Here is a 17,584-nt window from a genome sequence, read left to right on the forward strand (position 1 = left end):
TCTATTTACAGCCTACTCTATAAAAAAGAGTAGGCACCTATGTCCCTTTATGGGATATTAGCATAACAGTGCAAAAGGATGCTTATAATTTAGGTGTAACCACATACACCAGCCATAAAGATGGGGAGAATGCTCATGCCTATCGTCTACTCACTTGTCCTTTAGATTGTAAGCTCTTTGAGCAGGGCCTGTCCTTTTATGTTAAACTAGCCGTTAAGCCCGTAACAACGGGCTAGTTTTTTGTTTTCCTATGCCCCCCCCCCCAGGTCCACCAACCCTGCTCTCTCCCCTGCCCTCCCCCCCCCAGTGTGTTTCCCTCAGTTCCGCCCCCTCCTTCCCTCCCTGCTCCCTCCTCCTCCGATTTCCACACCCATGTCCAAGCCCTCCTCCCTATTGGGCTGTACTGCTGCTGGAGGCGGGGCTTGGACCTACACTCTTAGCGTTCTGAGTGACTCTACTGCGCATTTGCAGGTGAGTTGGTCACTTGCCGTTTATATGTTTGATTGTACAGCGCTGCGTAACCCTAGTAGCGCTTTAGAAATGTTAAGTAGTAGTAGTAGTAGTAATGCTAAAGAACGTGCGTAAATGATAGTGTTTTATGAGTTATACGTGTAACTGTGCATGCTGCCCATGCTCTACTCAGAATCCACCATTGTGTACGCCCTCCTTCAAATGCCCACTGCATTGAGATGCCATTTTATAGAAAAGCACATAGCTAGAATATTGGCATTTACATGAATATGGGCATATCTAATATAATAAAACGCACCGTGAACGTTCTAATGAGGACAACGTTCTGAAGCCATCTGACGTCACTCCCTGGCTGTAGGGTTCGTGGCGTTCGTGGTGTGAAGCCACCCAGCCGTCTCTGCCCCGCCCTCGCATCAAACGTCATGACGTCGAGGGCGGAAACAAAAACAAACAAATCCGGCAGCGCAGCGTCAGGGAAGGAGGCAGCGCTCCCGACGTCTCCAGCCTTCCCTTCGCTGTGTTCCGCCTTCTTCTGACGTCATCCTTGACGTCAGAAGAAGGCGGAACACAGCGAAGGAAAGGCTGGAGACGTCGGGAGCGCCACCTCCTTCCCTGACGCTGCGCTGCTGGAACCGCCACGGAGGTAAATTTAAAAAGAAGAAGAAAAAAAAATAGAAATAGGGGAGAGAGAAGAGAATGGGCAGTAAAGTTGAACAATGGGAGCGGGAGGGCAGGGGAGAAACGACAGCATGGATGCGAAGGGGGGGAGCATGGATGCGAAAGGGGGGGGGAGAAGAGGGCGAGCCAGGCTGGGATATGGGAGAGAGAGAAGCATGGATGCGAGGGGGGTCATGGAAGGGAGAGAGGGGACTTGCTGGAAAAGGATGAATGGAGGCGGCAGGGGACAGAGGAGAATGGATGGGCATGGATTGGGAGGGCAGGGCTCAGGGAGAGAGGGGAATTGCTGGAAAGGGATGAATGGAGGGGGCAGGGGACAGAGGAGCATGGATGGGCATGGATTGGGAGGGCAGGGCACAGGGAGAGAGGGGAATTGCTGGATAGGGATGAATGGAGGGAGCAGGTGACAGAGGAGCATGGATGGGCATGGATTGGGAGGGCAGGGCTCAGGGAGAGAGGGGCAATGGAGGGTTAAGTGACTTGCCCAGAGTCACAAGGAGCTGCCTGTGCCTGAAGTGGGAATTGAACTCAGTTCCTCAGGACCAAAGTCCAACACCCTAACCACTAGGCCACTCCTCCTGATCTGTTTTGAAGAGCCTGATTCTGTTCCAACTCTTCGTTTTATTGTGCTCATATATATGAACATATGTATATCAATGCTGCTATTCAGGTTATTTATGTGCATTCTTGGTGACTAAATCTTGGCACTTACCATATAGCATTACATCATTAATGATAAATATCCACACACCTTAAATGTCTTATAGTAGATATGTTAGATATGCGGGTTATAAATGAAGTTTTATTATTATTATTATTATTATTATTACGCAAACACTATCCAAGATACAAATTAGGCCATTCTTCTAATGCTTTTCAGCCATGCTGACGGCATTCCACCCATGCTCTCTTATATAGAACAACAAGAAACATAAATGTTCAGAACTGAAAAGTGTTGTAGTAATTTTTTTTTTAATTTTAATTTTTTGAAAGTTTGGAGAAAACGTATTCCCAAAGGATGAAAATGGAAGATTGATCTTTGGAAAAACAGACCTTTGTGCTATATGGGAGGTAAGCTACACTGTTTAAATGAAAGATCTTGGGGCATCAACTCCTTTTAAGTTGGAGGAGCCATGGTAGGGCCAGGGGATGGGGGGGGGGGGGGGGGGGGGCTGGTACCCACCACTTTGGGCTTAGGCCCCATCAAAATTGTGGAACTTGTTGTAATAGCTGGTGGGGATTTCCAAGCCCTGGCAGCCAAAGACCATGTCTGGGGAGTGCTGGGATCAGCAGCTGGAAGCGCGCCGCTGACTTCCCTTCTGCTCAGGTGGCATGGGAGGGCTTAGGCACTGAACCTCTTTGACTGACGAGGCTTGGGCCTCGCCACCAACAAAAGTATGAATTTTAATGTGGTGATAGTGGTGGTGTTGGGGGGGGGATGGGAAGGAAATGCATGCCCCCCCCCCCCAGTCCACTCCTGGGTCCCCCCAGAAATGGACTTCTGGCTACACTACTGCTAGACTGTAAATACATTTCATCAGCCCTGCATTATATGCTACATTTGTTAATTTTCTGTGTGTGGCCTGCTAGGGATAGTACTGATGTTCATGCGGCCCTCTGTCTATTAAGGCTGCCCACTGTACTGTAAAGTATTGAAAGATTGCTGGGGTTTTGAACCTGTAATGTTAGTGGGATTCAGGTAAGCACATATGGAAGTGGAAAATAGATAACCTGCGCACAGGATGAAAAAGACATAAAGAAGGCTAGATGGAAAATATACAAGTAGTGAGTACAGACGGCATGCTGAATGCATGAGCATTGAGTGAAGAAATCGAACTAGTGTATGGCTGTTGCTGGTATGATATTGTTATGATTATGATTATGGAGGAGTGGCCTAGTGGTTAGGGTGGTGGACTTTGGTCCTGAGGAACTGAGTTCGATTCCCACTTCAGGCACAGGCAGCTCCTTGTGACTCTGAGCCTGCCATGAGTGGGAAAGCGCGGGGTACAAATGTAACAAAAATAAAATAGATACTATTGGAGATTCTACATGGAATGTTGCTACTATTGGAGATTCTACATGGAATGTTGCTATTCCACTAGCAACATTCCATGCAGAAGCCTGCGCGGCCACATTGGTGATCTGCAAGGGCCGACTTCTACATGGAATGTTGCTAGAATCTCAAATAGCAGCAACAGTGGAGGAGTGGCCTAGTGGTTAGGGTGGTGGACTTTGGTCCTGAGGAACTGAGTTCAATTCCCACTTCAGGCACAGGCAGCTCCTTGTGACTCTGGGCAAGTCACTTAACCCTCCATTGCCCCATGTAAGCCGCATTGAGCCTGCCATGAGTGGGAAAGTGCGGGGTACAAATGTAACAAAAAATAAATAAATAAAATTATATGCGTAAGTATATATGTGTCTATTAGGATTGTTTATGGTCCTTTTTCAGAAAAACAGTCATGGCGGTGCACCGTGAGAAAGCGTATCTGAGCGAATAGGCAACAAGAAGAGCAACACATACTGTCAATAATACACATGAAGGCATGATATTGTGTTGACAATGTAACATTTATTTATTTTATTACATTTGATATACCGCAGATCGCCAAATGGCAGCTAGGCGGTTGACAATAAAAGCTCAGAGGTGAAAGGAGGAGAGAGGAAAGGGAGGTAGATAGTTAAATAGTATAGTCCTAAGGTCCAGGAGGAAAAGCTTGATTAAAAAGCCAGGATTTGATGAGTTCCTTAAAAGTAGGATATGAAGGTTTGGATTTGATATGGGGGGCAGAGCATTCCAAAGTTTTGGGCCCACATATGTGAAGGCTGTGGTTTGTGTACTATTGAGATATATAATGGAGGGAGGGGGAACATAAAGAAGGGACTTCTGGGATGAATGCAAGGGTTGGGGAGAGGAGTGTAGAATAATCAGCATGGAAATGTAATCCGGGGCTGACTTATAGAAGACCTTTGTATACCACCATAAGCAGTTTGTAAGTGATCCGGTAAGAGACAGGTAGCCAGTGTTCTAGTTTTACAAGTGGTGTGACATGATTGAATTGCCAAGCATTATATAGAAGTTTGACGGCTGTAGAGTGCACCAGCTGTAGGCGCTATAGTGAGGACAGTGGTAAAACCAGAGAATAATCCAGATGGGCAATGACTAAAGAAAGAAGAAGGATGCTGGAGATGGGAAGATAAGATTTAACCGAACAAATGCATTGTAGAGCGAAAAAAAGATGACAGAATCGTTTTATTGATACGATGTTTAAATGAAAGTTTGGGATAAAAAATGACTCCCAATATATGCAGTTTCTCAGATTAAGCTATAGTGTAACCTTAAAGAATGGGGGGCAACAAAATTGTGCAGTAAGGGCTGGAAAATGCATTGCTTTGGTTTTGGAAACATTAAGAGGAAACCTGTGATCTGGTAACCAAGTAGCAATCTTTTCAAGATAAGAGTTTAAGGTGAGAGAGAACCTAGAGTCCGTGGAGTAAGAGTACAGAATTTGAATGTCATCCACATAGCAATACGGACTACATCTGCATGACTGGATAAGTAAGATCGGAGGAGAGATGACGATATTAACTAGAAGTGGAGCAAGGATAGATCCCTGGGGAACATTAGGGTGTAGGAATATTTATAGGAAGAGAGGTGACCTGATGCCAGCTGGTAGGAGCATTGGTTGTAATATCAGGGGACAAATAACGGGTTGGTGGTAGCTGGAGTAGATGGTTGATGGATTTCCTGATGAACTACCCATGAGAATTAAACATGAAGCGAGAGACAGGGCTATCTAGTTCTGTGTAGAGGGGGAAAAGTTGATATGCATATAAGTGCTGACAGGATAGTGCTGTGAATGTTGAGTTCCTGAAATGAATGAGAGTGAAATGTATTGAACAACGGAAAGCCAAAAGGGAACTACAGTCAACAGAAATATTGCCAATGGCTTCATTAACGCATCGGCATAAAGAGAATCATATCAGAATCTCACCTTTATCTCATTTGATTAAATTTCCATAAGATGAGTAAGACAGAATATGACTAATGTCGTTGAGCAGGTGATTTTTTTTCTTTCTTTTTTTATTTTTAAAAACTATGATTGCAGGATGCAAACCATAATTTCAAGGTAACTCTTGGATACAACTAACCTATTTAGATTGTGAGCCCTCCAGGGACAGGGAAATACCCAGTGTACCCGAATGTAACTCACCTTGAGCTACTACTGAAAAAGGTGTGAGCAAAATCCAAATAAATAAATAAATAAATATATTGGGCAATAAGTGAAGACTTGAGAAGAAAAAAGTCCCTAAGGGCTCTACCGGGTTTCAGTGAATAGTCATGACCTGCATAGTGTGGATAATGAAAGGAACGGTAAACGAATACGTTTGATGCTTTCAGAAACAGCATAGAAGTTGTTGGTAGTGTACGGATCATTCAGACCAGATGCACAGAAATAGCTTATATTTCCAAAGCTAAAGCTGTAGGATGGCATCCATCCGCATTCCTTCTTGAATGGCTTCTGCTATGATGCTGGATTTGGTCAGTAAATGATACCATAGGGTTGATGCCTGAAATCACACAACTACAACTGCTAGAGGAACTGTGAACCAAACTGTATAAAAAATCTTCACTATCACTAAAATCTTTAATTGCATGAATTCCCCTTCAGTTGGGAAGTGCCCATGTTATTCTCCTGTAGCTATCTGGGAAGATTCAGAGATGTAAAATGAAAGTGAAGATATGTGGGGCTCCGCTATATTAAGCTAGAGTACTGATAGAACTGAAAAATGAGCTTGAGGAGCTACTATTAGTGATATGCAATTTATTCTTAAAATCGAGCATGGTACCGGAAGATTGGAGGGTGGCCAATGTAACAATTTTTTTAAAAGGTTCCAGGGGAGATCCTGGAAATTATAGACCGGTGAGTCTGACGTTGGTGCCGGGGAAAATGGTAGAGGCTATTATCATAAAAAAAATTACAGAGCACATCCAAGGACATGGATTACTAAGAGCAAGTCAGCACAGCTTTAGTGTGGGGAAATCTTGCCTGATCAATTTACTTCAATTCTTTGAAGGAGTAAACAAACATGTGGACAAAGGGGAGCTGGTTGATATTGTGTATCTGGATTTTCAAAAGGCGTTTGATAAGGTACCTCATGAACAGCTACAGAGGAAATTGGAGGGTCATGGGATAGGAAGAAACGTCCTATTGTGGATTAAAAACTGGTTGAAGGATAGGAAACAGAGAGTGGGGTTAAATGGGCAGTATTCACAATGGAGAAGGGTAGTTAGTGGGGTTCCTCAGGGGTCTGTGCTAGGACCGCTGCTTTTTAATATATTTATAAATGATTTAGAGATGGGAGTAACCAGCGAGGTAATTAAATTTGCTGATGACACAAAGTTATTCAAAGTCATTAACTCGCGAGAGGATTGTGAAAAATTACAGAAGAACCTTACGAGACTGGGAGACTGGGCGGCCAAATGGCAGATGACGTTTAATGTGAACAAGTGCAAGGTGATGCATGTGGGAAAAAAGAACCCAAATTATAGCTACGTCATGCAAGGTTCCACGCTAGGAGTTATGGACCAAGAAAGAGATCTGGGTGTCGTCGTTGATAATACACTGAAACCTTCTGCTCAGTGTGTGCTGAGGCTCGGAAAGCGAATAGAATGTTGGGTATTATTAGGAAAGGTATGGATAGCAGGTGTGAGGATGTTATAATGCTGTTGTATCGCTCTATGGTGTGACCGCACCTTGAGTATTGTGTTCAATTCTGGTCGCCGCATCTCAAGAAAGATATAGTAGAACTGGAAAAGGTGCAGCGAAGGACGCCGAAAATGATAGCGGGGATGGGACGACTTCCCTATGAAGAAAGATTAAGGAGGCTAGTGCTTTTCAGCTAGGAGAAGAGGTGGCTGAGCGGAGACATGATAGAGGTATATAAAATAATGAGTGGAGTGGAACAGGTGGATGTGAAGCGTCTGTTCACGCTTTCCAAAAATACTAGGACTAGGGGGCATGCAATGAAACTACAGTGTAGTAAATTTAAAACAAATAAGAGAAACTTTTTCTTCACCCAACGCGTAATTAAACTCTGGAATTCGTTGCCGGAGAACGTAGTGAAGGCGGTTAGCTTGGCAGAATTTAAAAAGGGGTTGGACGGTTTCCTAAAGGACAAGTCCATAGACCGCTACTAAATGGACTTGGGAAAAATCCACAATTTCGGGAATAACTTGTATAAAATGTTTGTACGTTTGGGTAGCTTGCCAGGTGCCCTTGACCTGGATTGGCCGCTGTCGGGGACAGGATGCTGGGCTCGATGGACCTTTGGTCTTTTCCCAGTATGGCAATACTTATGTACTTATGCACTTCTTATGATTTTGGGATGTTGTCAATATGAATAATTTAATACCTTCACCTTACACGGTTACACCTAGTCTTTTTTTAAGGGTGAGGCATCGCAATTCATGGGAGCAAAAACATATTAATAGAGGGCCAAATGTTCAGCCAGTAGAGGTCAGCAATTTTTTTGGCTGGGCCATGTCCGGACACTGGCAATGAATAACCAGATTTGTGCGGTTGGCTATGTCTTATTCGGTTAATGTAATACTCAGCATTTAACTGCATGATCTACACAGGATAAAGATAGGACTGTGATTTGTACTGTCCCATTTATCCGGTTAACTTGGGCAGTTAAGTCTATTTATCTGGTTAACTTAGGCGGTTAACTCTTGAATATTGGTAAACTTCAGATCACTCAAAACACGGCGGCAAGACTCATCTTCGGAAAAACACGATTTGAAAGCCCAACACCTCTTTGCGGAAAACTACATTGGCTCCAAATCAAAGAACACATCGCCTTCAAAATCTGCACTATGGTTCACAAGATCATTTATGGCGAAGCACCGAGATACATGGCGAACTTGATCGACCTACCAACCAGAAACACATCCGCATCAGCACGACAATACCTAAACCTCAACTACCCAAGCTGCAAAGGACTAAAATACAAATCAACTTACGCATCCAGTTTTTCCTACATCAGCACACAACTATGGAATGCACTACCAAAACCCGTGAAAACCACTTACGACCACCTCCAATTCAGGAAAAAACTAAAATCCCACCTGTTTTAAAAGGCTTACCCCCCCCCCCCCCACGACCCAACATAAATGCCTGAACTCCGCGACACTACAACACCACAGTTCATATTGATCACCAAACAATCTCATCTGTTCTTGTTTTCCTCTATGTGGTCCCACCACATATTCCTTTATGAGGTTCCTACCACATGAACCTTCCTACCATAACCATTATTTGTATTTGTTTTACTCCGGAGTCTATCAACACCTCTCCGGTACCATGTAAGCCACATTGAGCCTGCAAATAGGTGGGAAAATGTGGGGTACAAATGTAACAAACAAGCAAATAAACAAATAAAAATAAATAAATATTAACTGCATAAGTTCTGACTCTAATCCCAGACTGCCCACAAATTATCCGCTTTCAGCATAGGCAATTAGGGAAATTTTCAGCAGTACTATGTTTCTGATTTATTATTTATAGACCGCCTTTGTCCAAGGTGGGTAACAAATCATCATACACAGTTAAAAATACATTCAAGGTAACTCAATAAGCACAAAACACGCAGTAACATCAATAAGTCACGGGTGACTCATGGCAGTTCCTAAGCTTGATTTAGCAAATAGCTTTTTTTTAGCATCTATTTAAAGGATGTGACAGTCTGCTGTGAATTCAGCGCTAGAGGCAGTTTATTCCACTCAATAGGGCCAGCTATGGAAAAAGTATCAGTCTTTGTAATACTCAGGCGCAGATGTCTTAAATTTGGAATACCTAAAAAAAATGGCTAATGCTGTTTACAATAATGCTTCCAATGATACCTAAAAAGTGAACTCGATGATCCAACTAAAATTACTAATCTCCGGAGGAAAAGGCCTCAGAAGTCACAAAGATTTTAATCCGACTCTGTCAGTGACAGCTGTCGGTAATTCACTTTCAGTGACGATTGCAATCATAGGTCAAAAACCTCCTCCCCTAACCAGCATTCTTTTTTTTTATTTTAATTTTTCTTTATTTTTCAAAAATTCTACTTTTTATTTGTGTATTCATAACTTTTTAAATCGGTGCAAATTAATCAATCGTGCAGAGAACTCATTTGCCAAAATAATGAGTGGAGTCTATAAAATAATGAGTGGAGTTGAATGGGTAGATGTGAAGTGTCTGTTTACGCTTTCCAAAAATACTAGGACTAGGGGGCATGCAATGAAGCTACAATGTAGTAAATTTAAAATGAATCGGAGAAAATGTTTCTTCACTCAACGTGTAATTAAACTCTGGAATTCGTTGCCAGAGAATGTGGTAAAGGCGGTTAGCTTAGCGGAGTTTAAAAAAAGTTTGGCTGGCTTCCTAAAGGAAACGTCCATAGACCATTATTAAATGGGCTTGGGGAAAATCCACTATTTCTGGGGTAAGCAGTATAAAATGTTTTGTACTTTTTTGGGATCTTGCCAGGTATTTGTAACCTGGATTGGCCACTGTTGGAAACAGGATGCTGGGCTTCATGGACCTTTGGTCTTTCCCAGTATGGCAATACTTATGTACATCTCTTTCCGCCTTATGTTTAGCATGCCAATTTAACAACAGCAGCCTTACTGCAATTATAGTGACACTTATCTCATAATCAGATCTTGACTGGCACCTGTTCCAGCGTCACTTCTTCTGGGGATCCTTCAAAAGAATTCGGAATAGCAAGTGCACAAGCATTTGCTGAACACAGGTGCCCAGATAGCATATTCATTGCAGTGTATTACATAGGTAAAAAGAAGAATCTTGATGAAGTCCTAAATAAACTAACAGATAGGTGCATCTAAGTGAAGACAAAAGAGCCAAACAACAGTAGAGGACTCTGGTCACTGGTGCTTTCAATAAAGGACCAAAATAGACCAGATCCACACCACAAAAGAGTAAGAGCACCAAAAGGTTTATAAGGACCCTTCGAAATAATTTGTGATTACTTTTCAATATATCTGTGATTCGTTTTTAGCTGTCTTTGTTTTTAACCATGTTTTTTGTGTTATTAATATATTTGAGTTGTATGGTTTTATTTCTATATTTGGTTTTATTTGTATTTATATATGCGTAAGTTTGTATATATTTTGATCTGTTATTTTGTTTGATTTTAGACCCCTGAAGAAGGCCGGTTGGCTGAAACACGGACCGTGTAGGGTCCTAATAAACGTTTTGGTGCTCTTTCTCTTTTGTGGTGTGGATCTGGTCTATTTTGGTTTTCTTCCGCTCTTTTTGTTTTCTATGTGCTTTCAATAAAGGAACCATGTAGTGGCTGAACCAGTGGCGTTCCTAGGGGAGGGGCGGTCCGCCCCGGGTGCACGCCACCGGGGGGGGGGGGGTGCCGCGCGTGCCTGTCCTCCGTTGTTCCATGCTTCTTCTCTGCCCCGGAACAGGTTACTTCCTGTTCCGGGGCAGAGAAGAAGCATGGAACAATGGAGGACAGGTGCGTGCGGCACCCCCCCCCGGCGGTGTGCACCCGGCGGGGGGGTCCTTTCGCCGGGGGGGGGGGGGGGTCCGCGCTGCATCGAGGGGGGGGGGGGGGCGGGGCGCATCAGTGGTCCGCCCTGGGTGCCAGCCCCCCTAGGAACGCCACTGGGCTGAACACAGGAATCCCATGGGGAATACAGCACACAGACAAAAAAGAGCGGGAAACAGAAGAAGGCTCAACAGACAATGGGATCAAAAAGATGTGTGAAAGTACTTTTAATATATAAAACAGTTCATTTAAAATAGACTTCTTTTTGTAGCTGTTGCATAAAGACACAGCACCGTGTTTCGGCGTAGGAGTGCCTGCTTCAGGAGTCTTGCAAAAAAGGTTTGTCCAATCGAATGGGATAAAACGGCTGCATTAATTTCCAAATGGTCTTTAAAAAGACCGTTGTTTGAAAATGATATTCAATGAACCCCTTGCAATTTTTGTACACTGCAGAAGTGTACTTTCTTTTCCTGCAAGTTAATGTGAGGGGCTCATTGAACATCATTCTCAAACAATGGTCTTTTAAAAGACCATTTGGAAATTAATGCAGCCGTTTTGTCCCATTCGATTGGACAAACTTTTTTTTTGCAAAACTCCTGAAGCAGGCACTCCTACGCCGAAACACGGTGCCGTGTCGAGTCTTTATGAAACAGCTACAAGAAGAAGTGTATTTTAAAAGAACTGTTTTCCCCGTTTATATATTAAAGTACTTTCACACACCTTTTTGATCCCATTGTCTATTGAGCTGCCTTCTCTTTCCCGCTCTTTTTTGTCTGTGTGCTTTGAATAGAGGACATTTCAACATTACCCTTTGGCTGGTTTTGATTTTGTGGCATTCTCTACTATTGCTTGGTTCTAAAAATAACAACTGCAATTTGAACTTAATTCTGTGCACCACAGGAAGCCAGCGCAACTGGCACAACAAAAGGGACGCATGCTCAAATTTTGGAAGTCCTTACAGCTGGTGCACTAGCCAATTAAGTGCCACTGAATATCTCAGGATAGCCCCGCATGAGTGATTTAAACGGACAGGGGCCTCTCCTATGTAGCCTATTTAGGAGGCACTAAGAGGGGCATAATCAAAAGTGGGTGCCCTTCTCCGTGGGCGCCCATCTCTGTGGGCGGCCATGCAAAGGGGCGGGACAAACCGTATTTTCAAAAAAAGATGGGCGCACATCTTTTTTCGATAATACGGGTTGTGCGGGGCAAATGCCTAGGCTTTGGGCGTTTTTGAGCTGGGCGCTATCGGTTTTCAGCGATAATGGAAACCGAAGGCGCCCAGCTCAAAAACGAACAAATCCAAGGCATTGGGTTGTGGGAGGGGCCAGGATTCATAGTGCACTGGTCCCCCTCACATGCCAGGACACCAACTGGGCACCCTAGGGGGCACTTTTACAAATTAAAAAAGAAATTTAAAATAGCTCCCAGGTGCATAGCACCCTTCCCTTGTGTGCTGAGCCCCCCAAATCCCCCCAAAACCCACTGCCCACAAGTCTACACCATTACCATAACCCTAAGGGGTGAAGGGGGACACCTACATGTGGGTACAGTGGGTTTTGGGGTGGTTTGGAGGGCTCAACATTAACCAGCACAAGTGGAACAGGTGGGGGGGATGGGCCTGGGTCCGCCTGCCTGACGTCCACTGCGCCCACTAACAACTGCTCCAAGGGACCTGCATAATGCTGTCAGGGAGCTGGGTATGACATTTGAGGCTCGCATACAGGCTGTCAAAAAAAGTTTTTAAAGGGAGGGGGTTAGTGACCACTGGGGGAGTCAGGGGAGGTCGTGACTTGGGTCGTGAAAAAAAAGGGTCCAGCAAAAGCGACCAAAATTCTCACTTCTGCCGCCCTTTTTTTTTCGATTATCGGCCAAAGGCGCCCATCTCTCCTCGGCCAATAAACACGCCCCAGTCACGCCTTCACCACGCCTCCGACACGCCCCCATCAACTTTGTTTGTTCCCGTGATGGAGTGCAGTTGAAGACGCCCAAAATCGGCTTTCGATTATACCAATTTAGGCGCCTTTGCGAGATGGGCGCCCATCTCCCGATTTGGGTCGAAATATGGGCGCCCATCACTTTCGAAAATAAGGGTCCCGTGTAACTTTGCTTCAGCCAGTTACTGCATGTTCAGTATAATGTACTAGCTGATTAATGCTTCCACTCCCATGCTTCATCCATGACACACCCCCTCCCCCAAATATTTTTAAAACATCAGTAACATGCAGGTTAGAGCACGCAGACAGGCATTTCTGTTATAGCCTTTTTACAGGCACTACTTGCGTGTTAAGGGCTTACTGTCCTTAAGGAAAAGGGCCCCTTAAAATTATACATTTTGTTTATCTGAGAATATGTGAAAAACTGTATATGCAGAGAAAAACACACATGCCCCAGTAACTTAGCTATTCACAAAGGTGATTAAAGTCCTGAGTGCATAAAGATGACTATATTTAGGACATCAATTTGTTAATTTCCTTAATTAATTTCATTTTAAAGGTCTGTTATTTTATAACAGTGCTTCTCTCTGGGTACTACAAGTAAACGTCATCCCAATGCAACCTCCTGAGCCAATCAGATTGTAGTTTTGGACATTCAGTGTTCAGATCAGGCTATAAAACAAGAAAGTCAGTGTAGTTGATTTCACTGCCAGGGCAGCAGTGGATGACATAAAGCTTTAGAATGCTATCTTGTCCTTGCGGGAATTATATTCTTTCTGATTAACTATATGTGAAATGATCTCTTTAACAGGCTCTGGAGGCATGTAAAGATGCAGGCTTGGTGAAGTCCATTGGCGTTTCCAATTTCAATCGTAGACAACTGGAAATGATCCTCAACAAACCAGGCCTCAAGTACAAACCGGTCTGCAATCAGGTAAAATCCACACCTGTAGGTAAGGCTTAAAGGAACCAGAAAGAAGTTCAGCAGACTTGCTGGCGAGATGCAGTTCAGTATTTATTTTACATTGAGTGAGGCAATAAATAAATCAATCAAACCTGAAATGATTTACAATAGCAGATATCCACAATAATAATAATAAAATATTACTCTTCCATAAAACAAGCCATAAAATAATTACAACCTGCACCCTATAACCTCCCTACCCATCGACTCTTCCAAACAATAGTGTTCCTGCCAGGACTCGACTACTAACAGCTCCAAATCTATAGTCGTTCCCCTCTGTCTCTTTACATGCCTGCTTAAATAGCCACATTTTCACCGCCCTTTTATATAACATATTATCTGCACAATAATCAATCTTTTTTGGCAGTGCATTGCAGTTACTAGAAGCCTGAGTTCATAAGAGTACTTACTGGATTTGGTGCCAGATAGAACAAAAGTTGTAACAGGGAATGTCTTATGGTATTCAAGGCTCTGGGACAAGACCAGCTAAGACTGGGAGGCTGTTGGTTCCTAGGATTACTCAGGCCTCCTTTTACCAAGCTGCAGCAAAAGGGGGCCTGTGTTGGTGTCGATGCGTGTTTTACATGTGCGCCGAGGTCCCCTTTTACCGCAGCTGGTAAAAGGGCCAGTCTCGCTTGTCTTCAGGAAATGGCTGGGCAGCGAGTAAAGCACTTGCCGTGCAGCCATTTCAGGGTGGGGGGGGGGGAGCCCTTACCACTACCCATTGAGGTGGTGGTAAGGGCTCCTGCACTAACCTGGCGGTAACCAGCAAGCGTGCGGCACTGCCCGATTACTGCCAGGTAGTATCCAGCACTAGAAATTCGCGTAGCGCCGGAAATGACGGCATGGTAGTGGGGGAAGTACCGCTGGGCTGCTGCATTAGCCCAGTGGTACTTCTTAAATAGTGAGCGGCAAGCCCGCATTGGGCTTACCACCGCTTAGTAAAAGGAGCCCGCAGTCTGCCACTTGCTTTCACTTCCAAAAACTCACAATCCAACAATCCAGTCCAAGTTTCGTTTTGAGCCATTACAGTTTGCTGAAAGTCTTTAAGTAGTCAAGGCAGGAAGACATTTATTAAAATGTAGAATATAAAACAGGAAAAGTTATAGGTTACCTTTTTTTTTTCTTTGTCTTCTACCTTAGGGTACACAGGGCCAGAGTCACCATTAAGCAAACCAGGCAGTCACCTAACACATCAAACTTTGGGGAGGGAGGCAGCACTAGCACTTTTTGCCATGCTTGCTGATAGGCCTGCTGGGATAATGAAAAGAAGAAATGCCATCCTCCTCCAGGCTGTACCTGAGGATTGTTGCATCCATTTCCATGCTGCAGGAGCTGCAGTGATAGGGCCATTGAAGCACAAGTGATGCCCTTCCATCTTCCTGCACAGTCTCACCTTCAAGAGCATGAATGGTACTTCAGAGCCGTTCCCTCCATTGACCATACTTTTCTTTTCCTTTCACCGTAGTTTAAAATGCTGATATGAACCACTTAGCAGGGGGAGGTGAGGCTCAGGTGGCAGAATAAAGCAGTACGGAGAGCCAGGTCAGTAGAAGGGAGGGAAAAAGAGACATAGGAAGTGGGAGCTGACAAGGGGTTGTGTGATGAGAGATGGAGGGTAGAGGAGGGCTGGAGCTTGGGAAGGAGTTGATGAAAGATAGATGCAGGGGTCACTGAGAGGGTAGTAGGCATGTAGGTGAAAGTGGGAGTTGGAAAGCTGGTAGGTGGCAAAAAAAAAAAAAGGAAGACTGAGGCTAGGAGGGGAGTAAAAGTTAGAAAAAGGAAGACTGAGGCTAGGAGGGGAGTAGAAGTTAGAGTGTTAAAGGCATAGAGGTGGAATGGGGGAGATAGAAATTAAGATTTTAGGTAGGTGCAAAACAATAAAATATTTGAAAAGCTGATGAGGAAGGAGAGGAAATTTGTCAAAGGAGATTATGAAAAAGGGTGACTTGAAGGGATGGGAAAAGTAGACAGGAGGGGGAAAAAAGACCAGGACTGTTTCTGGCCTGCTTTTCTTTTTTCTTTCTTTTTTTTTTTTTTTGCCTCCATCAAGAGTCATACGATCCAGTATTGTAGTCACTCAAATATATTGTAGTGAGATTTCTGTAATCCAAATCACAAGTAAACACAACCATATGTGAAGTATACTTAAGGGTATTGCTTTCCCATTAGTGACAGATGTTGATCCTACCAAAGAAACGTGTAAGATAATATTGAACCAAACTCCATCTACTAAAGCAAAAATACTGTGGCCAATTAAAAAAAAACTCACAATTTGTATTATAATACTTTAATTTTTTAAAAAATATTTTAATATATATATTTAAAAACGGAAAAAAGGACCTTAGATGTCCAAACTAATACTACAATCTGGGTTCATTTAGGGCTATCAAATTTTTGTCATTCATTGGTCCAAAAAGTTCCATGCAGTTTTAAGCTCAAGCATATAGTTCAACAAAGCAATCACTTTAAGCTGAAGCATATGAATTTAACAAAGCAAGGACTTATTTCAATTGCTGGTCTGCGCCAATCAATAAGTGAAATAAAGTAATGAACCTGTCATAACCCAATGGAGGAACATCTGTTTCACTTTCATAGCTTCCTCAGGAATTAGTTCACCCAAAACCACTGTTCCACTCAACAGCGTGCTGCCTGCCACAATCCACTCAGTGACTACTTGTCATAAATCTTGCCTTAAAGGTGTAATACAAATTACAGACTTTACCAGCTTAAACTGATTCTTCTCAATTTTAGTTTTCATTCTATAGCTCAACTGATGAAACTGTGAAAGTGAAATGGATGTGCTTCCATTGGGTTAAGATAAGTTCATAGTAACATATAGTAACATAGTAGATGACGGCAGAAAAAGACCTGCACGGTCCATCCAGTCTGCCCAACAAGACAACTCATATGTGCTACTTTTTGTGTGTACCCTACTTTGATTTGTACCTGTGCTCTTCAGGGCACAGACCGTATAAGTCTGCCCAGCACTATCCCCGCCTCCCACCATCGGCTCTGGCACAGACCTTATAAGTCTGCCCAGAACTATCCCCACCTCCCAACCACCAGCCCCGCCTCCCACCACCAGCTCTGCCACCCAATCTAAAGATCGAAATATAAAATCACCCCAGTAATACACACACAAAAAAGATGACTGACTCAAAATTAAACTTCACAACTTATTCCATCTCAATCATACCATAACATAATACACTCTTATTAAAATATAAAGATAGTATCACCAAAACCAAAATACAAATAATCATCAAATGATAGCTTCCAAATTTATCAACAACTGGTTTCCCTCATGTCATGTCACATATAAGCGTGTTTTTAAACCTTTACAAAAGGAAAGTTGGGTTGGGATCTGCTTCAGTTTTATGGGACGTTTATTCCATTTAAATAGGCCTATTAACCTAAATGTTTTTCTTTCACCTATGGCTGTTCTGAACGTGGGGACTTCTAACAAATTACTTTTAGTGAACATCATAGCTGTCAAAATACAGATCTACAACATTTGACAGCCCTGTGACACTCGCCTGTTAGCCACTTTATGGAAAGTACTATGGCATAAGAACGTTTTGCATACAATGCAGTTTCCTGGCGTAAAATCTCTAACTTTGAATTCTGCAGGTTGAGTGTCATCCATTTCTGACGCAAAAGAAACTACTGGAGTTCTGCAAGATGAATGATATCGTTCTTGTGGGTTACAGTGTGCTGGGATCAATAAACGTAGATATGGAATGGTAAGGAAGGAGCATGGAATGTGGTAGATTTTTCATCTTGAGTCACATAAAGATCAATTTTCAAAACCATTTAGCTGGGCAAATAGGCTTGGCTGAAAATTACCCTCCTTTGTCCAGCTAGAAAAAGCATGTTGGATTCAAAAGTGCAAGAGACGAAGGAAAGCTGCAGAGGCAGAAGACTGTGGTCTACCAAGTTTAAAAGTCCGCACACAATGAGTAGTGTG

General features: G+C 43.3%; 1 protein-coding gene across 2 annotated transcripts in view; it reads left to right on the top strand.

Annotated features, from left to right (window-relative positions):
* The window catches only part of LOC115477556 (aldo-keto reductase family 1 member C1 homolog), a 71,810-nt gene that overhangs the window by 17,718 nt on the left and 36,508 nt on the right, over positions 1–17,584 (top strand). The window contains exons 5-7 of one of the 2 annotated variants that reach the window (XM_030214504.1): positions 2,143–2,220; positions 13,462–13,584; positions 17,248–17,360. In XM_030214504.1, the coding sequence (XP_030070364.1) occupies positions 2,143–2,220; positions 13,462–13,584; positions 17,248–17,360 (314 nt within the window). The remainder of the gene's footprint in view (positions 1–2,142; positions 2,221–13,461; positions 13,585–17,247; positions 17,361–17,584) is intronic. The other variant, XM_030214505.1, reaches the window with a different exon arrangement.

The sequence above is a fragment of the Microcaecilia unicolor genome, chromosome 9, assembly GCF_901765095.1.
Source record: "Microcaecilia unicolor chromosome 9, aMicUni1.1, whole genome shotgun sequence".
NCBI classification, from domain to species: Eukaryota; Metazoa; Chordata; class Amphibia; order Gymnophiona; family Siphonopidae; genus Microcaecilia; species Microcaecilia unicolor.